This window comes from Bufo gargarizans, chromosome 8 (genome assembly GCF_014858855.1).
Source record: "Bufo gargarizans isolate SCDJY-AF-19 chromosome 8, ASM1485885v1, whole genome shotgun sequence".
NCBI classification, from domain to species: Eukaryota; Metazoa; Chordata; class Amphibia; order Anura; family Bufonidae; genus Bufo; species Bufo gargarizans.
The window spans coordinates 46,954,133-46,980,696 of NC_058087.1; the positions used below are offsets into that span (position 1 = coordinate 46,954,133).

A 26,564-nucleotide genomic window follows, 5' to 3' on the forward strand; every position below is an offset into this window, starting at 1 on the left:
AATCCGCAAAACACAGACATCGCCGGCACTTTATAGAAAATGCCTATTCTTGTCCGCAATTGCAGACAAGTATAGGACATGTTCTATTTTTTTCGGGATCGGAATTGCGAATCCGCACTTCCGGATCCAGGCAGCACATGGTGCTGCCCCATAGAAATGAATGGGTCCGCAATTCCGTTCCGCAAAATGCGGAATGAAATTGCAGACGTGTGAATGGACCCTAAGTGATTTTGGAGAACTTGCTGTTCATTCCTTTCAGCGTGCACCCTGAGAAGATTCATAATTATACAGGGGCTGACCGTTTATTGATCGTTTTCTTTCGAAAGTAACATTAGGGAGAAAACTGTTAATCAGCAGCAGGTGGGCAGGGAGAGCAGCAGCTCATGAATAATCGCCAAATGACCTGGACATACAGCATCACAGGAATCTCTGATGTTAGCACTGCAAGCATGGAGAGCCGCAGGTTAAGGACCACTCATACAGTACCACTCATGAGATCTATGATGTAGGGAGGTTAGTGTGAAGATAAGCTCTAGAAATTGGAAACAAACATCTTCTAATATCATTTGGAAAAGTCATATCTGAGGAATCCAGGTTAAATATAAAGTACTACATATAAGGGTGCAGACGCAGGTAGGAAAGAAGCCAAGAAGAGAATTGGCCCAAGTGCTTTATTCGGGAATGGTTGCCAGTGCATTTAATCTGGAAATGAAAACAGTTACCATGAATTATGTTGCAATGACTCATATCATATCTTTGGGTCAAATAATTCTCCAGTTTGTTACCCTACTTTCCATTTGCATTATAATTTGCCTGAGTTTATAATAAATATCTGCATTCCTGCAGTAAAAAATTAACTGTTACCAACCAAAAATATGTAGTTCCCACGTAGGAGATTAAAATGACTATGACATTTGTTTACCTTTTAACATGGATGTGCCAACTTTATGTATGCCAAAAATGTAATTAATAGAATAAATTGAATGGCCTCAGAAAGAGCCACATTTATTGTATCCACTGCACTGACCAATCTACCTAATATTGACTTTACATAGGGTGCATGTATAGGTACCATATTGGCAGCCTCCTTTACTGCTATGAGACCTCAAAAGATGGGAGCCCCAACAGACCCCTCTCCATAGACACAGCAATATCACATGGGGGCAAAAGGAGCACAGAGGAGCAAAATTAGGGATCAAGCTCTGCTGCTCTGATACAAGAGATTGAAAGAAGGATGTCCTTGGATGAGACTAGCTTTAGGTTGTGTAAATATGCCAAGAAGAAGGTCTCAATATTTTATTTTAGCTGTGCAGCTAATTAGAAGACTTGTGAGCATTTACAAATCAGTAGAGAAACACATAAAAGTGATCACAAGACAGTATAAAAGGAGGTACTTTCCTCTTCCATCCAGGCAGTTTACCATGTTATTAAGTGCCTCATCTTAAACTTCTAAAGCTAGCACTTTTAGCCATGTCTCACTTGTGTCTTCCTATTCCTTTTGCAGGGACCACCTGGTCCACCCGGGCCTCCCGGTGTACCTGGATTGCCAGGAGTACCAGGACAGTTTGGAACGAACACCACAGGAATACCTGGCCCCCCTGGCCTACCTGGTAACCCTGGACAAAATGGAATGCACGGCCCCCCTGGTCCTCCGGTAATGTTTTGAGCTGTAATAGTGTATATTATTGTATTATTTCTATAATGCAATACAAAAAAAGACAAAAGTGTCAGTGCGAAGGATAATAGAGGTACCATGCAGTAGTCATGGGTGGACAGGGTAAACTATATTACACCTGTCATTGGCAGAAAAATCTAAGGCAGTGGTGGGTTGTTCCATGTCACTGCCAGATCTCTTGTAATGCCCAATGGTCCAACATTGTTTAAACCTACGATGCATTATACCTTAGAAGTTAGTGCTCATAGTCTTGGAAAAGGTCTTTCAGAGGTCCCTGGTGATCCATGGTGTTGAATACGACAGTCTTATATACTCCTAGAATAACCTCCAAGAGCAAGAACACAAAATAAGTTGATTTGCTTTTCGTCCCTAGTCTGATTTACAACCAGAATCCAGTAGCTGCATGTTCTGAATAGTCGCTGTTTGCTTTGTATAACATAGGGACCCCCAGGAAAAGATGGAATCCCAGGGATTTCCGGACTTGCTGGTGAGAGGGTAAGTTTTTAATATAGTAATTATGTATCCTGGCAGCTCTTTGACTTATAGCACTCAACACAGATGGGGAGGGAATAAGGAGATGATGGAAAGATGAGATGTAATGCTGAGAAGAACATCACTTTTGTCACATCAGAAATTTATGGCATACTCGAAGAATTAATGCAAAAGTGAGATTTATAAATCATGGTATGTGTCAGGCAAAAGTGAAATGACAAATATTCCATCTAGTGAAACACTTTGTCCATAATTGGTGCAGAAAAAACCCGACATTTCGAGCCGTCCTGGACCTTTATCTGGAAGGATGCTTGGCATGTGTGAAGGTAGCATACACTGCTAAGATGTCTGGATGGTGATGACTTTGTTTGACATATTGTGATTAATACATTAGATTTTATATGCATCAATTCTTTGAGTTTGCCATGGATCCTGTTTCTTCATATACTTGGGATTGAAGAAGCCATACATAGCGTACCCATGTGGATGCTTTTGTGCTACCATTGTATATACATAAAAAGTTAAAGAAATCAGCAGCCAACATGAAGTCTTACTATTCAGCTTCCACTGCACCAGCTCCAACCTCTTCTCTACAGATGATTTGTATCAGCTCAGATTGCCATGATTCTCTATTAGTAAAGAGAAAACATTTCCAGAGATAAACCATATGTGTAGCCATAATTGAGACTTGCCCATGGAAACACAACAGAAGATTATAAATCGTGCTTTCAATGTCCATCAGTTACCGTATTCTGTTTGTTCCCATCCAGGGTATAGACGGTGAAATTGGGCTTCCAGGAGCTCCTGGACCAAAAGTAAGTTGATCAATTATATTTATTTATTTTAGCAATTTCAGTCCCTCAATTTTTTTATTTTCTTGGAACTATTTTCGATGTCTCATAGAGCACCTTGTCTCCAGTCTCCTTGTATCTGAGGGAGATTCTCTCTCGTATTTCCCTTGAATCAGAGATCCAGGTAACAAGTGGCAAACTCCCGGCATGCCTTGTGTTATGGTTCAAGTGCTTGATTCTACCAGCATGGCATGTAAGGCCTCTATCACACATCAGTGATTGCAGTATGTGTGCTGTCTGTGGTCTCCACATACAGTAACTATTGACTTTAGTTAGTGTTGAGCAAAGGGAGCTTCAGATCATACATCCGAAGTTGCTTCGGTACAAAACGGCGTTGGAGATTCGTCTACAGCAGGCATGCTCAACCTGCGGCCCTCCAGCTGTTGCAAAACTACAACTCCCATCAGCCTACAGAAGGGCATGGTGGGAGTTTGTAGTTTTACAACAGCTGGAGGGCCGCAGGTTGAGCATGCCTGGTCTACAGCATTCAAATGTATGGGCTCCTGTGAGGCGAAGTGAGTTATCACCGAAGTCTTGCGGGACTTCGGTGAATAGCTTTGGGATTTGATTCTTAAACTTTAAAACCATTTTAAAAGATCGATCCGAAGTCGGCTTCGTTACCAAGGTCGACCTTGGATCTATGTTTTAAAATGGTCTGACGGGTCTCCGTACAGCATTAAAATAAAGTTTGGAACAAATCGACTTCGGATCTCAGTTCGCTCAACGCTAACTTTAATGTGTGTATTCACACATCAGTGGCTTTCCATGGACCGCGGACACCCTGGAAGCACGCCCTATTTTGTCAGTGAATACAGATGCCTCAATCACATTAAAGTCTATGGGTCCTCTGACAACCAGGGACATAATACGGAAGGCATTCATTTTTGGTCCATGGTTTTCACAGATCATTGGTAGGAGATTCTCTGGAAATGGATTTTCAGTCTAGCAGTGTCTGTGGAATACAATACACAGACAGTAAAAAACGATACCTGGACCAAACACTGGTTGTTCACAGATGAACCACTGACCGTCTTGTCACGGATGCCATCACAGACACAGACGCGTGAAAGAGGCCTAAGAAGTTGCTACAGACATTCATCCAGCATGCGGTGGAGATTGACCCTTGTGTGTACTACTTGTAGGACTGCCGCCATAATATTTAAACAGGACCTGTCCGCTCCTCCTGGAAAAGTAGGAATATAGTGAAAATGGTATCACTAGTAAGTTTGTCGGTGGGACATGTCCCTACACGCTCTGATACTAACCAATCAGTTCTGACAATATATCGGAACATAAAGGGACACATCCCATTGACAAAAGGAAGGTTAACATTCAGTTTTCAATGTAGTCTTACATTTCCAGCAAGATCAATGGGATAGGTGCAACCCACAGTTCTAACAAGAATTGCTTTTGCATTGGTATTTGATGGGTACTATAAGTAGTTATAAAAACAGACATGTTGGGAAAGCTCTCGGGTCCTCTTTAATGTACGCCTTTGGCTGCCATAGACATCCAGGCATGTAGTGGACATGTATGTAGCTTGTGGTATTTCATGAAATGCTGTGTTTTAGTGATTTCAATTGCGTGAAAGGTGCAGCCAGAGTAATAAACTCAAATATTTTTACAACAAAAAAAATATATTTTTTAGATGTGTTAATAGTATTTACTACTCCGAAAAATAAAGGTATACACCAAATGAGCAAGGAAGTGTTGAAGAAAAATGTGATGGGGCATCAGTGTAGAGCAGAAGATGTTCTTCTCAAGCACAGAGATCCACTTTGTCTACAGCCTTATCTCCCTCAGGACTCTAGGTGGCAGTAGCTTCACAAGGAGATTTAGCCAAATCTGGTTTACACTTTGTGTTGTGCTGCAAAAAGAGCACGATTGCATACTCCACATTTTGCTACAGTTACTTTTCATGTTAAAGATCTTGTTGGCTGACCAAAAAGAAAGTACAACATTATAGAAAAAAGATGCCCTCTTGAGAAACATACAGCAGCAATTTCACATATGTATAGTAGATAGAACAGGTTACCATGAATAAAGTTTGTCAGAAGTGAGTCATTAAAAATAGGACTAATGTGTACATAGAAGGTGCATGTCATATTGGATGAAAACAATTGGATAACTGTGTATGCAAGCTCTTGTGTAACCACGACCGCCCTCGTAACATTTTTTTTAATGGAACATTTTAATAATCCTCATATATGAAGTCATTGAAACAATACAATAGCATGTGTTTCTGACAACTTCAGATAAAACATACCTATACTTAAAAAAAATATATCAAATTTGCCTTTTTATAGGGAAAAGATGGGGATCCTGGAATTCCAGGAACTCCTGGAGAAATGGGCTTAGCAGGACTTCCTGGACCAATAGGACCACGTGGAATACCTGGACCCCCAGGGCCTCCTGGTCCCGCTGGACCTGGATTAGGTGTTGGATTTGTAAGTAATTTGATAAAAAATATGTATAAAAATAGCTCCACAGAAGGAATCTATATACTGTATAGGGAAAAAAGAGTAGAAGAATTGTGCAAGACACAGAAATGGGACCTTCAGATGGCTTGTCATCAGTGGTTAGCAATTTGCTGCATATTACAGGGGCGTAGCTATAGGGGAAGCGGCTGCTTTGGGACCCCAACTCAGAAGGGGTCCACTCAGGAAGACAACTAAAAGATTTTATTGTCAAGGCCCCCTCAACAGTATTATACAATGATATTATATAGAGTGACAGTATATACAGTGTAGGAAATGGATGGAGCAGCTGCCGGGCCTGGTCTGAGATAGCGATCTTTACTAGCCACAGGAGTGGGGGTTGCATGAAAGGAGTGGGTTGCGAAGAAGTTACTGGGGGAAGGGGGGGGGCCCCATTCAAAAATACTGCTTATTTATCATGTAGTCATCACGTTTTAGGCCACGTTCAGTTAGTGGATGGATATATTTGATGGAAGGATTAAGTTGAATGCAGCTAGAATGCCTAGGACACTACATAGATATCATGCTATCTAGGTTGATTTACGGTTGAAAAATTCTTTTAACACATTGGCCTCTTTTTTAAGGATGATATGGAAGGTTCTGGATTTGGTTTTGGTGGTCGTGGAGTTGCGGGCCCACAGGTAATAACCGCAGTGATACAATTGTTGGTGCACTTACTGATGAAACCTATAAGGCCTCATGCACACGACCGTATGGTCTGCAACCGTGTACACGTCTTTTTATTACCTCCTGTAGAAATGTCCTATTTTTGTCCATAAAACTGAGCCACGTAATGGGCATATGGATGCTGACAGGACACGGTGTGCTGTCCACATTTTTTGCTGCCCTGGTGAAATAAATGGGTCCAATGCAAAAAATGTGCTTGTGTGCATGGGGTCTTATTGTATGACTTGTCTGAACTGACAGTGTTGGTAAGTGACAGGCTGCCAGTTCTTGACACTATTCACACATACATTAGGATAGATTTACCAATCCTGTCTAAGCTTTCGTCAGTGTAAACATAGACTAGGCAGTCTAATTATGTGCCAGATTTATCACAGCGGCTGATGCTAGACGTTAAATCTGGTACACCTTTAGGCTATCTAGTCCTGACTAAGCAGGCAATTATCAGGAAGGCACCGTTCCTTCCCGATAACTGCCTGCTCATCAGTGGAGGAAGGACCTGCAATTTCCTCCACTGTATGGGGATGAGAGATTGCTACCGCCATTGCTCGTCCTCATACAGAATTATTGATTCAGCAGATCGCTATTTACATAGGATGATCTACTGCCCAGAAATGACGATTTAGGTGTTCGCAAAAATGATGATTTCATTTGATGAATGCCTGTTTTCTATATTCACTTGGTGATCTACAGCACATTTACACCGGCCAGTTATCGGCAACGGACGTTCAAAGTAATGGCCCTACAGTTGTGCAGTGTAAATCCGCCTTAGGTTTATACCGCCCATCAATTGACTTATTTTTGGGCAGAATTTTGCGCCAAACTTCTGTTGTCATTTTGACTCAAGGGGGGAGATTTATCAAAACTGGTATAAAGGAAAACTTATGGCTTAGTTGGCCATAACAACCAATCAGATTAAACCCTTCATTTTTCAGAGCTTCTTTTGAAAGATGAAAAGTGGAATCTGTCTCTGCTATGGGCAACTAAGCCAGTGTTGATACATCTGCCCCATAGTGGGCCACAACTTAAGCAAAGCGCGAAAAGCCAGTAGTTCACAACCTTTCATCTGGGAATCAATGAAACACGTTCCATTTCATAGAAACCCCTATTAAGACTTCGCCATTCCTGCCGTTGATGTTTTGCTGTGGTTTTCTGGGGAATATCTATCCAGAACTCTATGGAACCCTGGTAAACCATGTTTTTCTAGGTGCAAGGCCTGAGGTGGTGATACGTGGCTTGTGCCACCCTGTCAGTCCTTGCACCAGGCATAACGCAGTGTATCCATTTTGCCTGGACAGTTACTTTAAGTTAGCCTCTTGGTTCGTGTTACTGTTCTGCACCTTTCACTTCCTTTTTCTCTTTATAGGGACAAACAGGGAAACCAGGACTTCCAGGCTCAAAGGTAACAATTTATTACAGAGTGACATTATACAAAATCTCCCTTCAATGAAACCTATAAAACATCCTCCATAGTACTTGCATGTGTTCTCAGTGGGGAGAGGGGAAGCTAGTGCCGTACAACTCTGACGGCCATATCCTGCCAGAACAAAGGGGCCGGTCGTTGAAATTCAACATGCCTGATCTTTCTTTCCAAATCATCTGCCGCGGGAGAGTCGGCACAGTCCAATACGCATAACGTAGTTGGCCAGTCCAAGAGGTTCGGCTAACTTTATTCTTATGTGTCTAGGCTCCTTTATACCAGTGGTTGTCAGATATTAGGCATAGTCAGGTGTAAATCACCTTTGCATTGACCAGTGTTGAGGGAGACAACTGGAGCCACTGCAAATATGGCTATAACCTTTAGAAAGTTTGCGCACTTAAAAAAAAAATTTTTTATTAATAATATTAAAGGAAATGTGTCACCTACATTTTTTTCTGCCAGTTAAAACCAGATACCAGCACACATCCTTTTCTTCTAATCAGTTTTTATTTTCTGATTGCAGATGTATTTTTATCCTATTGTCTGAACATGATTAGGGGGCGGCCATCTTGTCTGAGCTGTTCTTAACAGCATTTAGAAAGCATTGCCTTACTTCAGCCACATGGGCCATAGACACGATGGTCAGGAGGGGATCTCATTGGAAAGAATAGAGAAGCTTTGACAATCACCTATTGTTAATGGTGGATCCTGTCTTATCTGTACGCAGAGGTGATATATTTGCAGGCAGGATTAGAATAACAGATAAGCAGGTAACTACAGGAAAAGTGATCTGTACAGAGTCAGACCAAGAAGTGGTGCCTACTATTAGGCCTAGTGTCCGGTGCGAAAAATGCAGGATTTTATAGTTTTTGTTTAAATTCTTTAAAATATGTGAAATATTAAAAATGTGATTTAAACATTTTCTGATGACACATTCCCTTTAAAGGGGTCCTCAGTGCTTTTTTAACAAACCAGTCTTTTCTTCTGTCCTGTGTAAGAAGGGACTGATTTCCTAAAAAGCCTGGAGGACTCCTTTAATAAGTGACTATTGGTACTTCACCCATTTCAGCAGTCTTATGGTTTTCTGTATTGTAATCAAAATAGGAGTAACTATATAGTTCTCTGCTGTCTAGCAGATAAAATTATATCAATGTAAATTATATATAATTATGTCCCACTTGTCCTTATTTTAGGGAGATCGTGGAATTCCAGGTTTGGATGGAAGACCTGGACTTGATGGATTCCCTGGTCCTGAGGTAAGTACACTTTTGCATTCACACACATCAGACTTTGCGGTGCATGTATTTAACGATGAGCCATTTCTTGCAGCACCCAGTTAATGTACCTTTATTTACTCGCCCATGCCCCCCATGTCTATCTGCATTTAGAAGCCACCCACCAAAGCAAATGGAAAACTAACAAACACATTTTCTCTTTGACTCCAGGGTCCAAGGGGAGAAAAGGGGGATACAGGAGAAAGGGTAAGTGTGATGAGACTGATGCAAGAAGCCGTTGGCCCATATCCTTTAGATATAGGACAAGTATCTCACAGGCTTGTCCAGGATTTCAACTAGTAACAGTAACAGAGGCAAATGTGATAAAATAAGAAAATAAAATTGGCCACCTTCTAAGTCCACCACTGCTCCAAAACAGATGTCCCAATCGTCCTCACCTGTGTTTGTGTACTCCTACTGCAACTATGGCATCATGTACATTCAGGTGACTACATCGATGTACAGCACGTCATTGCTGCGGTAAAGTTTGGGCTCATGCACACGACCGTGGTTTTGGTCTGCCTCCGATCCGCATTTTTTGTGGATCATATGTGGACCCATTCAGCTCAGTGGGGCCGCAAGAGACGCGGACAGCTCACCCATGTGCTGTCCGCATCCGTAACTCTATTCCGCGGTCAAAAAAATAGAACATGTCTTATTCTTGTCCATATTACGGACAAGGATAAGACATTTGTGAAGGAGTGAAAAAAAAATGGTGGTAGGCTCTCGGCCACTATCCGTGTTTTGCAGATCCATGATTTGAGGACCGCAAAAAGGCACTGACGGTGTGCATGAGCCCTTGGTCGAATGGTCCAAGATAAAAAATTATTTTATACTTGCCTTTTTTCTCCACCATTCTCTGCTGCCACTGCTTTTTTAAGGACTACGGCAGATGACCGCTGCAGCCTTGAGGTGCACAGTGGCATGTACATATTTGGCTTGTGACCCCTGCAGCCAATTACTGTCCTCAGTGGTAGACTGCTGAGGACCGTGATTGGCTGCAGCAGTCATGTGCTGTAAACAAGCAGCGGCAGGAGGACTGGGCCGGCGGCAATGTAAAAAGAGGTATTACTTAATTAGTTTTTACTATAGGCTATCCTGGGGCTTGTCTGAATTTTTAAGTTATCTCTGATAACCCCTTTAACGGGTGAGTTATGTTTTTTTATTTTTATTTGATCACATTTGCCATAAGAGTAATTTTTTTTAACTCTTTAACAGACCCCTTTAAGACTGATACAGTATTATGTGATATTAAGGGTTTTATACTGTATTACTCTTTTGTTATAGTATGACCACAAAAAGCTCCAAATACTGTACATTCTATATTCCCTTTATTCTACGTGGCAGTGATAAACAGATGTGACTATAACATGGAATCCTGTTTGTAGGGAGAACCTGGTCGTGATGGCATTGGACTTCCTGGACCACCTGGACCTCCCGGTCAAATCATTTACAGCGATAGCAGGGTAAGCCGGCTGACTTTTTACTTTATATACAAACTGCTTTATTAGTTCATTGTCTTGATGCTTGTTTATGAATTGTTACATTTGAAAGTCAAATGATTCCATGATGAACTTCTTTTTCAGGCGATTGCTGGAGGAATAGAGAGAGAAGAGGTAAGAACAGCCACTGCACCAGTACTGCGAGGTTCCCATTCAGAGGCTTCACCATATCAAATATCAGTCAGTGGCAATAAATGAAATGTGGTATTGTGTAGATAATACCCTTTCTGAGCGGGACGTTGACAGTCAATGCATCACTGAAGAGCTACTAAACATTTGGAATGGGACTTTTGTGGCCCTTGATGTATTTTTGCAGTCTTTGCCATGTTCAAAAGCTGCGCTCACATCTGCGGCGACAGCTCTCTCAGGAAATGCGCTATTTTTTCAGTAAAATGATGTAACCCAATAAACCCCATTATAAGTAACTGTGGTCTGTTGGGTGCCATTGGTGTCTGTCATGTGATGGATCTGTTCCAGCTTCAGTTCCGTTTTCCTGCTCCCATGACAGAACAGAAAAATTGATTTCACAATCAAGATGTGAACGCTGAGATTTATGAACTTTTTAAGGGTTGTCTGAAATTAGCAAAAATTGGGGCGCAGACAGGGGATGGTGTAAAATGGAATAGTATTTACCTGTTGAATTGCCTAATCCATTCCAGACCGCCTTGCCTGTCTTTGTTTACAGGACTGCAGCGCTAATATCACATCAGCAACATGTGACCACTTCAGTGTTGTCCAAGTGGACCTTTGAGGCCAGTGATTGCCTACAGCCATCATATGTTGTCAATGTGACGTTAGTGCAGCCGCCCTGTTAACAATCAACAAAACGGAGTGGTGGGGGATCCAACAGATAAGTACTGTACTCCCGTTTTGTTATTTATATACACCATCCCACGTTTGTGCCACAGCTTTCATTAATCTCAGACCACCCCTTTAAAGGGGTTATCCAAGACTAAGCTTTTTTAACTAACCTCTTCAGAGTGGCTGGACCTGCGGGGAGTTCATACTGACCTGGTCCCTGCTCCTGGATTCCAGCTGCATCGATCCATGGCCATCTCCACAGGTCCCAGGCCACTGGGAATCAACATCCTGTTGACAGGCATCAAGTGACCACTGAAGCCAATCACTGGCCACAGCGGTGACCTGTCACCCATGCAGTGCGTCACTGGGTCACGTGCCACAGGGCGGAAAGGTCTTCACTGCAGCCATTGATTGGCTGCAGCAGTCATGTGATACCTGTCAGGATGTTGATTCCAAGAATCCCGGGACTGGTGGAGGTGGTCATAGAGCGTTGCAGCTGGAATCCAGTGGCGAGACAAGGCAAGTATAAACCCCACCGCGGATCCAGCCAGGTCTGTTAAAAAAAAAAAAGTTTAGTTTTGGATAACCCCTTTAAGGATATGTCCACAAGGGATATGCGTATTTGAAGCAAAATCCACATGTTTTACGTAGTGTGTGGAATGATCTAAGTACATTTACTATTCTGGATAGAGAGAGTGTCCAGCGAATAAGGATGATGATTCTGTGATGTAGTTACAAACAAAGACAAAACATTTGTCAATAAAATTAAATCTTATATCCATCTCTTTACAGGCTAGAGACATTGGGCCCCAAGTAAGTTGCTTTTTTAACCATATAAATATTTATATATATATATATATATATATATATATATATATATACACACAGTAAATATATATATAAAAAAATGTAAAAATGGGCAGCACTCCGGAAAATAAAAAATTACAAAAATACTTTATTTACCCAAAAGGCATGTGACGTTTCGGCTCTATACAGGAGCCTTCCTCAAGGCTTGAGGAAGGCTCCTGTATAGAGCCGAAACGTTGCATGCCTTTTGGGTAAATAAAGTATTTTTGTAATTTTTTATTTTCCGGAGTGCTGCCCATTTTTACATTTTTTGTCTATTTGGATTGGCTTATATCCATATTGGGCCAGTTGCACCCTATTGTTTGCACCAGGGACGGTGCTGCCACTCTGTTTTCTTTTTTCTATATATATATATTATATATAGTTTTAATCAGGGGCATAGCTAAAAGCTCATGGGCCCTGGTGCAAGAGTTCAGCTTGGGCCACCGTCCCTCAGTGCTTGTTGGCAAGGGGCAGGGGAGTACCCCCTCCATGCCAAATTCTTAACCTAACCCCTTCCCTCCAGCCAGAGGTGTAAATTGACCAGTATGCACTTTCGATAATGCCAGTGTCTTATGTGGCACAAGGGTCTTTGGCCCCCCTCAGGCTCCTGGGCTCCTGCATCCCCTATAGCTACGCCCCTGGTTTTAATTATACAGTTACACCCATTTTCTACTCCTCTACAATATATAATTCATGTTTCAGGGACCCAGGGGATACAAAGGTGAACAAGGTGATCAAGGTTATCCAGGACTGCCCGGAATTAAGGTGAGGGCATGCATAATCAGCATGATAAATCGATTGCGCCCTCAAGAAACATTGTAAATATTCTTTGGCAACTTGTTATGATCTTATGATAATGGTTATACATTGGCGAAGATACATCAGCGACAAGATTTTGGGGTTGAACCTCAAGACGTTTAATTAACTCCTTCCCATTTCCCCAGTCTGCGGCTTCTTTTTTGACTCTCTGCCTTCTGTTTATTCCTCCATTCACATAGCTGTGCGAGGGCTTGTGTTTTTGTAGGACAAGTTGTGCTTTCTAATGACATCATTTAATATGTGCATTAAAAGTGACACTTGACCTTTATTCTGCAGGTCAATATGATTACTGTGATGCCAAATCTATATAGTTATATCACCATTATTTGGACACTAACCTTTTTATATTTCTGTCTATGGAGCTGTGTAAGGGTGCTTTTTTTCTGGTTGAGCTCTAATTTCTATGTTGGGCATCTGTGCGGCTTTATCACTTTTTATTCTTATTTTTATTGATAGGCGAAGTGAAAAAAAAACAGCAATTTGGGCACTTGTTTACAGTATGGCATAAAAGCTGTTCTGGCATTTTCAGACATGGTTACAGATGTAGAATTTATTTTTTATTTTTATTTTTTTGCAAAGTGCTTTTTACTTTATTTTTTTACCCCATGTGATATCATTGGATCACTTCTACCAAAGACTCTGATAAATTACTATTGGGGTCTATGGCAATAATACTATGCCCCATTAACCCCTACCTGAGGGCTTAATAGAAACTTTACAGTGGCAGGCCTGGGAGCCTTCACAAAGCTCTAGGCTGCCAAAGTAACCGCAGAGCCCCGTTCCTCCAAACAATCTCTCAATATTGACTGGCAGGATCTCACAATTGACCACAACATTTGAGTGGTAAAATGCGAGTGATTGAAGTTGTCTCTGATCATGGACACTATTGAAGGATGGATAAAACTTCAGGCACATGCTAGCTAGCTGTGGCGCCAGCTCATGTTTAAGCACCCGACATCTGCCTTAATTTACTGCTTGGAACGTCCCAACTATTGCCTTTACCCAAGTCTATTCTTTATTCCAAATGTGGCATAATGGACTGTGCATCTTGTTTCTAGGGAGAGAAAGGTGACCCAGCAATGATTATGGGACCTGATGGCACCCTACTTGTGGATAGCCCGAGAATATTGAAGGTAAGAACATGGCACAGGTGGCCGAGAAGTAAAGATCTGTGCCTGCATACCATAGAGATAAACCATGCATCTACTATGAAGCCTCTGGTCCAGCTCAGGTTGGCCTAACGATCTGATCCAAATACTGTGAACCATAGCATCCCAAATGATTTTGGAAAGGCGATTGGTGGCAAGCAAGCACTGTTCTGTACCAATGGGATTTTAGGCTTTTTACTGTTGAAGTGATCTATGGTACTAGCAACACTAATGTTACTGTTTATTCTCATTTAGGGAGACCCAGGACCAAGAGGTCCACAAGGACCAATGGGACCTGAAGTAAGTATGATTCCATATGAACATGATAACCAGCATTTCATTGGTATAATTAAAGAAAAAGATGTTATTATCTGTTATATACTAATATATCATTATATTGTCATAGGGCCAACCAGGACAGAAAGGTGAAATTGGATTCCCAGGAAGGGCCGTAAGTTTACTACTCCTCTTATATTTGTGTCATATGTTTCTCCCTACATCAGTCTTTTCTTTGTCTGATTTAGCTCTTTTTAGTCATTATTGTTAATTCTGTTCTTGGGTTACGTGTGTGACCTCTATCCGTCTCCGATACCGTTAGTCATTATTGTTAATTCTGTTCTTGGGTTACGTGTGTGACCTCTATCCGTCTCCGATACCGTTAAATATACAAGAGCTCCAATGTTATCCAACTGTTCCTGTAAGGATCTCCTTTCTGACTTTAGTTCCTGTTTCCACATTGACGTTTTGTCCTGCATGTAGTTTCTTGTAATAGCACCCGCAGTACAAGGGGAGCAGACTATTTGTGTACTCTATTGCTCTACTGGTGTTATTGCACCTTAAAGTGTTGTCCCATCTGGATATTTATCCACAGGATATGCTATAAATATCTGAGTTTCTGGGATCCACTGACATCTCAAGAACGGGGTCCCCTTTAACACTGCTGGAAATTGAGAGCTCACTCCATGCACTGCTGTGTGATTTCAGCTACATTCAGAACTCCCATAGCAGTAAATGGAGAGACCTGTGCATGCGCTGCCTCCTCTCCCTTCCCCGGAGCATGTTCTTGAGACAGTAGCAAGTTCTTGAGGTGGGACCTACATTTATAACATATCCTATGTATAGTCCATTAAAAAAAAACTTCATTGTGTATGTCATCTATATACTGTGTATTCCTCGCTGTAGGCACTAGCTAAACCATGTATTTTTAAGTCATATAATTCAATGTTAAAAACTTGGAAACAATTAACTTGTCTCAAGCCTTAGCTAATTGTTCATAGCAGTGGCAGATTCTGGTTTAGGCACAGCCCTTTTCTCTAAAGCTGTGCCTACATTTTACATTAATATTGATGGTTCCCAACAAAATAGATAGGATCCACTAATGGCCTAATGTGCGTGGGGGCCTCTAAACTGTCCCCTGATGGAAGATATCAGGGACAATGAGTATCAGACATGTTGGATTTCAACAGTCTGCTACTTTGTTGTGAAAAAACAGTCCCACATATATCCACTAGTGAGGTACATAATTTTCCCAAATGGAATAAACCTGCAAAAATGTGGCGAACATGCCTATCTATGGAGAGGTTGTGAACTGGTATCCAAAAACTCAACAACAGTTATCGTACTGTATATTAGTCAACACACATAACTAATTCTAAATTAAACCACCCATCTTTTACATTAGATCTTTAAACCACATTCTTCAAATATGATAAATATATTTTACCAGAGCCCGAAGACAGGCAGAACAAGCACTAATTCGGAAGGAGATATCCCCCAACACTACTCCATAGGCAGAAAAATAAATCTTGTTATCATGTCAACCTGGGGGTTGGAGTTCCACAGACTTTACAGTTTCAGACCAATTCAACGCTGCCCTACCTTGTTCATGTGCTCTCTGTAAGATAGCATAGTGCAACATCACTAGATAGATGAATCGCCTAAAGTGTTTTACTAATCATAAACTAATAATCACAAGACAAAACAAAGTCAATGCATATAACAAACAACATCATGCAGTATGCCTGGGGCAAGAAGGTTGGCATGCCATATGATATTTGCTGTAGGATAGATGGAAGGTGTGTGACTGGATTGTTCTTGGACATTAGAAGATCTGCTGCTATGATCTAACAATGTTTTTGTAGTACTGTAAAGTTCAGATAATTCTGCAACCTTTTGTTGTGCAATTCACTGGAAAAGGATATGACAATTATTTTTATATATATATATATATATATATATATATATATATATACACACACTGGCGATCAAAATTAGAGAACAATTTATGAACAATAGATTTTTTCAGAAATAATGTAATCTACATTGATCATCATTTGAAGGATTTTTTGTAAGCGGTACACCATGCCATTAGAACAGTGTTTTCCAAAATAACCAAAGTCATATCAACATAAAACCTTTATTTTTCAATAATTAGAGAACAGCAATGACTGTAGCACAGAGAAAGATTCTAAGTACATTTTCTGAAGGTTACACAAGTCACCAATCAGTAGAAGTGTACAGGCCCTTGCTTTGAATGACTTCAGCACGCCTGCGGCCACAGGACATCACTCGTCTCTCACACTGCTCTGGTGGGATTTTGCTCCACTCTTCTTCCAGTCTCTTCAACACTTCTGTGACTGTTGTGGGTTTCTTGACCATAACTTTGTCACCAAGGATTTTCCAGAGGTTTTCTATTAGGTTTAGATCAGGACTCTGGGCCGGCCATTTCATTGTTTTAATGAACTGCTTTACCCGTTTTGCTGTGTAACAGGGGGCATTGTCCTGCATGGAAATTGCTGAGTGATGAACGCAAGGAAGAAACCAAAATTGCTGGATTTTTTGTACATTACACCTCATACAGTTCTGTGGACCCACACATTTTTTTTTAAATGTATATACTGTGCAAAGTAATACATAAGAAAATGGTATAAATTTGGGTATCTTTATCATACTGACCACAGAATAAAGTTACCATGTCATTTATACAGCACGGCACATGCAGTACAATAAAAAAAAATCTAAAAAGACAACGCAATAATTGCAGTTTTTTTTGTTAATTCTGCCTTCTAAAAACGGAATAAAACATGATCAAAATATGACATTCCAGGGGCTATGGATCCAGTTTTTCTTAAGCTCATTTGTGAAATCTTACCTTAACGGAGGCACATTATTACAACAAAATTGCTTTTTTATTTTTTTATGTAGGGTCGTCCTGGTATGAATGGACTGAAAGGAGAGAAAGGTGATCCTGCAGATCCTACTGGTTTTGGAAGGGTAAGTTTTACATAATAGTTTTTTAAAACTAAATATTAGCAGATTAGATTTCTCTGCAGCAGAGCAAGAAAGCAAAGTAGAAGTAGAGGAATCTGATTGTAAAACGCCGAGTACTGTATATTATATTCTCAAATGTTCTGCAAGGGCATCATAAAGAGAACTGAACTGCAGTTTTCGGGGGTTAAGACCCCGATCACATAAGAGAAAAGTCGGATGAATCTGCAAATCTCAGCCGTGCCGTCCGACTATCTTATTTGTATGGGTGGCCTCCCGACTTTCTTCCCCAACAGATGATGTTGGGAGTAAAGAAGGGTTGGACATGCTGAATTATTTCAACATGTTCAATCCTTTTGTTTATGGCAGCGGCGGCTTACTTAGCACATGCCCACTCAGCTGGAGTGAGCATGTATGTGTATGGAGGGGTCAGGAGAAATACTGACGGCTCAACGAGTACTCAGACGATAATTATTGAACGTATATGGGAGCCAATTTACCCTTTAATACATTTAAATGTTCACATCTAAGAAGGCTGTATCGGTTGCATTATATGACAATAGTATTTTCCTCTTTCGTAGGGAGCACCAGGACCTCCTGGACCACCTGGTCCTCCAGGGAACAATGTAAGTAGCCTTAATGTACGGAGAATATCTCATACACACACATGCAATATTTATATGTGCAGGGAATGCACCCGTAAAATCCTATCTTTGTTTCAGATCAGACTATAAAAAATTCTGTTTAAAAAAAAAACTGTATTAGCCCACATTGACTTTTATATGATATCTGCTGTGTTTCAGGTATACAGTGATCAGGGGGCTGTTGGGCCACAAGGATATCCAGGTACTGTAACCTGAGGTTTGTTATGTGCGTGATTTCTAGAGGATTTAGAAAAAAATTGAACTGGGCATTTTCCTGAACATATACTTAAGGATTCATCCTTGAAAATACTTTCTATGACATGAATGGTGATACCTCTGTGAATACTTATATTGTTTTTATGATTATATTATTGTAGGTCAGAAAGGGGAGCGAGGATTTCCAGGATCAAAAGGTGATCAGGGAGATGTTGGCCCTGCTGGCCCACCAGGTAAGTCAGTGTAAGAAAGAAACGTAGTAAGATGACAATATCAAATGATATAAAAAACATCTATTGGCAGGGAAATAGTGGAAGGTGCTAGTCTGAACAAAAGCTACAAAAATGGGAAAAAGATGTGACCACCATTAAGAGGGGTTTATTGCATACTATGTTATTATTGATTTTAATGTATAACCAGTATGCAGTGAGTGCCTAAGCCCCCTCTAGTGGTAAGTGCGGATAGTCTGAATTTTAGCATTTTACTCTATGTTTATGCCGGGAATTTAGAGCATAGTATAAGAAAAACTATTCTCAATCTACTATAAAGATAAATTATTAAATTAAGGAGTTGTACAAAAAAAAAAAGCTTAACTCACCTGCTAAAGGTCCCTCTGCTCCAGCACTGCTGGTCTGGTACTCCAGTCCCTATCAGACCAGAAGTGATGATGTCACTGGCATTGTTCCCAAGACTTAGCCAATCACTGGCCTCAGCAATCACATGCTGGATAGGGGGTAACTATTAGATCGGTGGTGGTCCTACCGCTTGGACTTCCATCAATCTCGAGAGCGGGATCCCTGTATCGTGGCCCCCCTGAAATGAATAGAGAGGACAGTTGCCCATGCACATGGCCGCTCTATACATTTTTATGGGAATTCCAGAGATAGCCGAGTACAGCACGCGACTACCTCCAGAATTCCCATAGAAATGAATGGAACGGCCACATCCATGCCCGATTGGCCACTCTGTTCATTTCAGGAGGGCTGCAGGGAATACGGGGCCCCGTTTTCAAGATCATGGGGGTCCCAGCGGTAGGATCCTCACTGAGCTAATACTCATCCCCTATTTTGTGGATAAGGGATAACTTCTAACAACCGGAATACCCCTTTAAGCTTTTTATCTTTCTTTGAAAGGGCTGCCAGCTCCCTTAAGAATTAAAAAAGAAAACGGTCAGTCAATTCTTTTTAGTTAAATCACATTTATATTGAGACTTCAAGATAAATCAACAAAGAGTACAATCCAAGTACTAGAAATATGAAAGAAACCTTAATCCTTGTCTGGTCAAACAAATATTGCCGGATAATTATAAAAACAGCAATTTCAAGAGTCCAGTAACCAAATGGAGAAACACTTGGACAACACAGCACACATTGGAGAGGGTTCTCTTGCATCTATACTATAGCAACTAGTTTGAAGAATGTGATGGGTAAATCATAATAGTATTGGGCTGTAGTTGAAAACTTGTTTAGGCTGGTGGACCACCTTCAATCCAAATGTGATACATCTGAGAATCAAGGGAGCCACAAAGATAGGAAAGATTGATAATTACCCTCTTCCGATGCAATCATATCCTCCATTTGCATAATTCTTTGGAAGTTCGTCAACCCATCTCACCCTGGAGGGGGATACAATTGATTTCCAAAACCTCGAAATGACCATTCTCAACTATGGAAAATGTTCTTTCTAATGTGATAGCTGGGACTAGGGAACATGAACAGTAGGGCCATTTCAAAAGAGATTGGTGTAGATACATGGAATAAAACATTGTGTAAGTTGGTAATATCAACCTACAATTGTTTAATCTGAAAACAGTGCCACCATACATGTTCCTTGGTCCCCACCTCACTTTGACATTTCCAACAAAGATCAGAACACGTAGGGGACATTTGATAAGGCGAGAAGACGTCAAATACCATCTAGTCAGAATTTTATAACTTTTGTTGAATACTGCAAGTCAGGGACAATTTGTGAGTTAGGTAAAATGATTTGTCCCACTCAGAGGTAGTATATGGTGTAACTCTGGTCTTCACCCAAGAGGTAATGAATGAAGGTACTTTGGAAGCTGTCTCCCCCAGAAGCAACCCGTACACTGCAGAGATCAAGTGAGAGGGAGGAGGCCTAGATATACATAGTTGTTCAAATGTCCATAAGGAACGAGACAACCCCTCTTGTGAAAGAGAGGAGCTAATCCTAACCCAACTACACGGCTGACTGTGGGCATACAAGAGCTTTTATAACCAGGATATAAAGCAGAGGGGATAATGGGAATCCCTGACGGGTCCTGTTCTTGATAATTTCCCATTAAGGCTACTTTCACACTCACGTTTTGTGTAGATCCGTTCAGATAATACAACTGTCTGCATCCATTCAGAACGGACCTGTTTGTATTATCTGTAACATATCCAAGACGGAGCCGTCTTGAACACCATTGAAAGTCAATGAAGGACGGATCCGTTTTCTATTGTGCCAGATTGTGTCAGTGAAAACGGATCCGTCCCCATTGACTTACATTGTGTGCCAGGATGGATCAGTTTCATCAGACGGACACCAAAACTCTGCAAGCAGCGTTTTGGTGTCTGTCTCTAAAGCGGAATGGAGACTGAACTGATGCAAACTGATGCATTCTGAGCGGATCCTTTTCCATTCGATGCATTAGGGCCCATGATGGATCTCACAAACAGAAAGCCAAAACGCGAGTGTGAAAGTAGACTAACCCGTACTTCTGCTGCTGGGCCTTTCTATAGTGCCAGAATCTGTCGTAGCAAAACTGAGACCAAACCTATCTTCTTGAGGGTCGCCTCCAGGAAATCCCACCCAACCCTATTAAATGCCTTTTTAGCATCTACTGTAAGAAGTCATGGAAGGACTCCCTGGAGATGAACCTGAGATATCACAGACATTGTTCTGATAGTATTATCCCTTGCCTCATACCCTAATAGTCAAACAAACCTCTTAACCAGGATGGGAGTTTGATTCTGTTTAGGTTATAAAAACAAAATGTATTTAAGGGTGGGCATTCACTTTAATGACATATGCATACAAAAATAAGGCACGTTTAAAAAAAATCCTATATTGGATTTAATAGGGCACACATAAAAGTGTTCAGTAGCTTCTTCTTTAGGTTTAGATTTGTAAACAGCCATAAAGTCAAACAATTTATGAATTAACATTTCCATAATTTCCAAATAAACTGATTTGTACATGTTTAGATGAATGTATCTATCCAATTGTCCATATGTACTGGTATGAGCTCCTCACCTTCAACTGTCCTAATCATGTTGTGATGACCAATGGAGTCTAAAGTCATCAGATGTTTGGATCAAATGGACAACTACATAGAAGTGAGTGATTTGCAGACTTTTATTAAAATGACTTTTCTCTATTTTAGGAAGTTTCCCATATGATTTGAGAGATATAGCAAATTGGGTGAGTGTCTGTATAAGGATGAGCATGCTAATCTGTATTTATGGTAATCAGATGCATTTTCAGTTGACTATGGAGAAATTTAATTTAAATAATGATCACTGGCTGTAAGGCAATAAAGTTGGCAAAAGCTTCAGCCAAATGCAGCTTGACCCCTCATGAATATGCAAGCGCTTCTTGGCCAAGCATGTGTATTTCAATAGGAAGAGGCAGATAAAGGGGCCCTGGGAAATAAATCAGCAGCAAATTAAAATTCAAGGTGGCCAGTTGTTCTTTTTCAATACTACATGTCAGGGCATAGTCCGGAGAGCCCCATACACATATTGTCACCTGATCCCACCATAAAAAATCATCCAATATGTATATCAAACCCTATGAGGGGTTGTGTGGGATTTTTATATCTTCAGGATAGACCATCAATATCAGATTGGTGAGGTCTGGCACCCAGTCCCCCAATCAGCTGTTATTGTACACCAATACACTGCTAAAACATTTGCGGTGTACAAGTGCGCAGATTCCAAATTGCTATAGACATCTAAACTCCAGATGCCTATTAAGTCACTAAAACAGTAAAATAAGTACACAAAGTACATAAAAAAAAATAATGAATTATGGCTCATTTAGAATCATTTTTAATAAAATAATTCAAAAGGTTAGATACATTAACAATTTTTTTGTCCTACGGCACACAAAGCAGAGAAAGAGGGCTCCTGCAGCAGCCGCCAGTCCGCCCACAGGACTGTGAGGAGGCTGACTTCCTGGTACACAGAGAAAATGTTTTTTTTACATATTTTTAGCTTTAATTATAATTTTAGACAAGATAGGATTTAAATTATTATATATTTTTTTTAAGGAATTTTAATTTAGGGAGAAAAGGGAAAGAGTGTTAACATAACTTTGTTAAAGGGAGTTTATCACCTCTTTTTTGCCAATTAAAACCAGATAGAGACATACATTCTTTTTTAAATCATTTTAAATTTTTTAATTGTAGATATTTTTATTCTATTCTCTATGCAAGCTTATGGGGGCTGCCGTCTTCCCTGAGCTGCTGTTAACAGTATTTAGAGATGCGATCTACAACTGCCACTGGACGGAACTCATTGACAGGATTGCTCTGTGACCTGTGCAAATGTCGTTGTGCAAGGAAGAAGTAGATAACCTGTGACTGTCACCCACTGTGAATGGTGGATCCAGTGTTATTTATACATTGGTGTTATCAGTCATTGTAATCCTACCTCTGATTATAAGGAAATTACTTTTGAAAACTGATTTGTATAGAACAGGATTTTAGGATTATTGTTAAAATATAGATAGATGGAAAAATTTAAAAAATCTGCAAAAAGTTCTACACAGAAAAATGTGTTTAACAAATAATTAGCATTTCACTTTCTGATTACACATTTCCTTTAAGAGTAAAATTTGGATCAAATTCTTTACTCTTAGGCATTAAAGGGAGAGAAAGGAGAACCTGCAGGAGGATATGACCAAGGAATACCAGGTCCTCCAGGTAATCCTGGATATCCAGGACTGCCGGTAAGTGAACAATATGAAGTACAATATGAAGTCTATATTATGTAGATAACTAATATTTACTCCAGAGATTTAACACATATATATATATATGCCATTGTTAATCATAAAACAATTCAAATCATATTTGCATTTCCAGGGCGCTAAAGGAGACAGCATCCAAGGTCCTCCAGGTCCACAGGGTCCTCCAGGACCTCCTGGCGTGGGATACGATGGAAGACAGGGATCACCTGGACCCCCAGGACCACCAGGACCTCCTGGACCTCAGTCATATCCTGGACCCAACAGACCAGGTCAGTAGCGCGGTCAAACATTTCCAGCTTGGTTGATCAACCAACACGGAATACAGATTCGTAAAGCAATTATGAGTTATCACTAGTTTAGCACTGACTAAACATTTGATATGTATGAAATGTAGAAGACAAAATCCATGAACATAACATGTAACTATTTTCCAAAATAGCAAGATTATTCATTTGATTTATATTTTTAGCTTTAAGCATTCCAGGACCACCAGGACCTCCAGGGCCACCCGGATCTCCAGGAGGGTCAGGTGGATATTCTACAGTAAGTAGTAAAGATTAACCAAAACTCCTAATCCACCATGAAGTTAAAAAATGTCGTTGGACAGGAACACTTCTGTGCTCTGAAATGAACTTCAGTCCTTTGATTAAAACTAGATTTGCAACTTGTCATTGGTGAAATGTGAGATATTTTCATAAATATAGCTCAAGTCCCATAATTGCTCAACTTTTGTTCTTGCTGTCTGCTGCACAGAAAGTCAATGCCTAAACTTTTATTTTCTTTCTAGGTCATAAAACCCTATTTTTTAGTTATGGCTAATGTTTTTGTAAATAATCTTCCATTTTTTTTATTAGGCTACAGTACTGCATACTTTCCAGACTATGCTTCACCTGGGCCAGACTTTGCAGGAAGGGACCATTATACTGGTGCTGGACCAATCAGAACTATATGTGCGAGTCAGGAATGGATTCCGAAAAATACTTGTAAGTTTCAAAATACTGGATAAATGACCATACGCTGATCACAATGTGCCCCCGTGCTGGGACCCCCAGCAGTCAGCTGTAAGCTGTAGAGAAACATAGTAGTGTCCAGTTTTCCAGCAGCACCACAACAGGAAATGTTAGTAAAACACAGTGCTAATTCAAATCAAAGGGTTGTCTTTGTAACGCAGAACAGGATAGGTCATCCAGAATGAGAGCCACTTAACAGATTACCCCCCCCCCCATTAATTCAGAGTTTCCATATTGAGTACAAAATGGAGGCAATTCTAATCTAGATTTCTCTTAGTCCACACTCCTTATGTTTGATACCAGAAGTGGGGTAAATGTGTTATTTTGAAAACCTGTGCTAACCATAAATTTTGTTTTCACAGCTTGGTGACTATGTAACACTGAATGGTAACGGCCAGGTATGACCACTAATCCTTTCTCTGACAAGGTTTTTAGACCTCTGTTTGCATCTCTGTTAGCCAGGACAATTTTCACAGTTTTGACAAGTACAATTAAAACCTAAATTACAATGCATTTGGAAAGTCTTCAGGCCATTTTTTTTTTACATTTTGTTATGTTGCAGCCTTGCGATAAAGTGAAAAAAAAATTACGTTTTTTTCCCATCATTTTGCATGCAAATCCCATAATGAAAGTGAAAACAGAACGTTTAGCACAAAGTGCAACAACAAAATTGGAAAAAAGTGAAGGGGTCTGAAGACTTTTCAAATGCACTGTATAAAATAAAAAAATTATACTAAATGCCACATACCTCTATATTTTCTGAAGGCAGATACCGTCTTGCCACAGATTCTCAGTGGGATTTAGGTCTGGAGTTTGACTGGGACATTCTAACACATAAATATGCTTTGATCTAAACCATTCCATTGTAGCTCTGGCTGTGTGTTTAGGGCCGTTGTCCTGCTGAAAGGTGAACATCTGCTCCAGTCTCAAGTCTTTAGCAGCCTCTACCAGGTTTTCCTCCAGGATTGCCCTGTATTTAGCGCCATTCATCTTTCCATCAACTCTGACCAACTTCTCTGTCTCTACTGAAGAAAAGCATCCCCACAGCATGATGCTGCTACCACCATGTGTTCAGGGTGATGTGCAGTGTTACTTTACCGCCAAAGAGATCAACTTTGGCCTCCTCTGATCAGAGCACCTTCTTTTGCATGTTTGCTGTGTCCCCTACATGGCTTGTGGCAAACTTCTTATGTCTTGCTTTAAAAAATTGGTTTCTTCTTGCCACTGTTTCATAAAGATCAGATTTGTGGAGTACACGAGTAATAGTTGTCCTGTGAACAGATTCTCCCACCTGAGCAGTGGATCTCTGCAGCTTCTCCAGTGACCATGGGCCTCTTGGCTGCTTCTCTAATTAGTGCTTTCCTTGCCTGGGCTGTCAGTTTAGGTGGATGGCCATGTCATTCTAAGTTTGCAGTTGTGCCATACTCCTTCTATTCTCGGATGATGGATTGAACAGTGCTCTGTGATATGTTCAGAGCTTGGAATATTTTTTAATAACCTAACCCTGCTTTAAATTTCTCCATAACTTTAACCCTGACCTGTCTGGTGTGTTCCTTGGTTTTCATGATGCTGTTTGATCACTAATGTTCACTAACAAACCTCTGAGGTCTTCACAGAAAAACAGAGAATAAATTACACACAGGTGGACTCTATTTACTAATTAGGTGATTTCTGAAGGCAATTGGTCACACTAGATTTTAGGGTTATCAGAGTACAGAGGGCTGAATACAAATGCAAACCACTTCCATATTTTTATTTATAAAAAAAATTGATAACCATGTATAATTTTCTTTTCACTTCACACATACTTGCTACTTTGTATTGGTCACATAAAATCCCAATAAAATACATTTAAGTTTGTGGGTGTAACTTGAAAAATTGTGGAAAGGTTTAAGGGGTATGAATACTTTTGGAAGGCATTGTATAGTGTACACTGCATACCTTGGATTTATCTGAGAAAGCAAATAGCGAGTTCTGTATCTAAATATAAGTTGAAGGGGTTCTCTATGCTACAGATATTGTTGACTCAGTATCAGATTGGTGGTGGTCAGACACCCAACAGTCCCATTGATCAGCTGTTTTTGACTGCCGCAGTGTAGTGACCATTCCGGGTGGTGCAGAGTTTCAGGACATTGGCACTATACTGCGTACAAAGTCTGCTGCTTCCACTCTGTACAGAGGTGAGGGTGCTGGGTGTTGAATCCCTTACCTGAGGATAGGTCATCAATATCTGTAGCCCAGAGAACCGCTTTAATAACTGATAAACAACCACCTTTACACAACTTTGCCGGGATTTTAGTAAAAAACAGTGACTATAGCAAAAAAAATAATACAGAAAAATTCAAATTTGTGACTAAAAGCTTACTTGAGCAGACCCCTTATAAAAACTAAATGTACTATGCAAAAAACGGTATAATGGGAAGTAGGGATGAGCGAATTGACTTCGGATGAAACATCC

At 40.5% G+C, this 26,564-nt stretch overlaps 1 protein-coding gene across 3 annotated transcripts in view; it reads left to right on the forward strand.

Moving 5' to 3' along the window:
- COL18A1 (collagen type XVIII alpha 1 chain) overlaps positions 1 to 26,564 on the forward strand; it is a 169,337-nt gene that overhangs the window by 136,274 nt on the left and 6,499 nt on the right. For all 3 annotated transcript variants that reach the window (XM_044304709.1, XM_044304707.1, XM_044304708.1), the window contains 25 exons: positions 1,505 to 1,654; positions 2,117 to 2,170; positions 2,938 to 2,982; positions 5,325 to 5,465; positions 6,080 to 6,136; positions 7,546 to 7,581; positions 8,793 to 8,855; positions 9,045 to 9,080; positions 10,262 to 10,339; positions 10,460 to 10,489; positions 11,969 to 11,989; positions 12,728 to 12,790; positions 13,903 to 13,977; positions 14,248 to 14,292; positions 14,399 to 14,443; positions 17,197 to 17,265; positions 17,841 to 17,885; positions 18,063 to 18,105; positions 18,281 to 18,352; positions 21,508 to 21,545; positions 22,986 to 23,075; positions 23,212 to 23,365; positions 23,566 to 23,639; positions 23,951 to 24,079; positions 24,469 to 24,504. In XM_044304709.1, the coding sequence (XP_044160644.1) occupies positions 1,505 to 1,654; positions 2,117 to 2,170; positions 2,938 to 2,982; positions 5,325 to 5,465; positions 6,080 to 6,136; positions 7,546 to 7,581; positions 8,793 to 8,855; positions 9,045 to 9,080; positions 10,262 to 10,339; positions 10,460 to 10,489; positions 11,969 to 11,989; positions 12,728 to 12,790; positions 13,903 to 13,977; positions 14,248 to 14,292; positions 14,399 to 14,443; positions 17,197 to 17,265; positions 17,841 to 17,885; positions 18,063 to 18,105; positions 18,281 to 18,352; positions 21,508 to 21,545; positions 22,986 to 23,075; positions 23,212 to 23,365; positions 23,566 to 23,639; positions 23,951 to 24,079; positions 24,469 to 24,504 (1,689 nt within the window). The remainder of the gene's footprint in view (positions 1 to 1,504; positions 1,655 to 2,116; positions 2,171 to 2,937; positions 2,983 to 5,324; positions 5,466 to 6,079; positions 6,137 to 7,545; positions 7,582 to 8,792; positions 8,856 to 9,044; positions 9,081 to 10,261; positions 10,340 to 10,459; positions 10,490 to 11,968; positions 11,990 to 12,727; positions 12,791 to 13,902; positions 13,978 to 14,247; positions 14,293 to 14,398; positions 14,444 to 17,196; positions 17,266 to 17,840; positions 17,886 to 18,062; positions 18,106 to 18,280; positions 18,353 to 21,507; positions 21,546 to 22,985; positions 23,076 to 23,211; positions 23,366 to 23,565; positions 23,640 to 23,950; positions 24,080 to 24,468; positions 24,505 to 26,564) is intronic.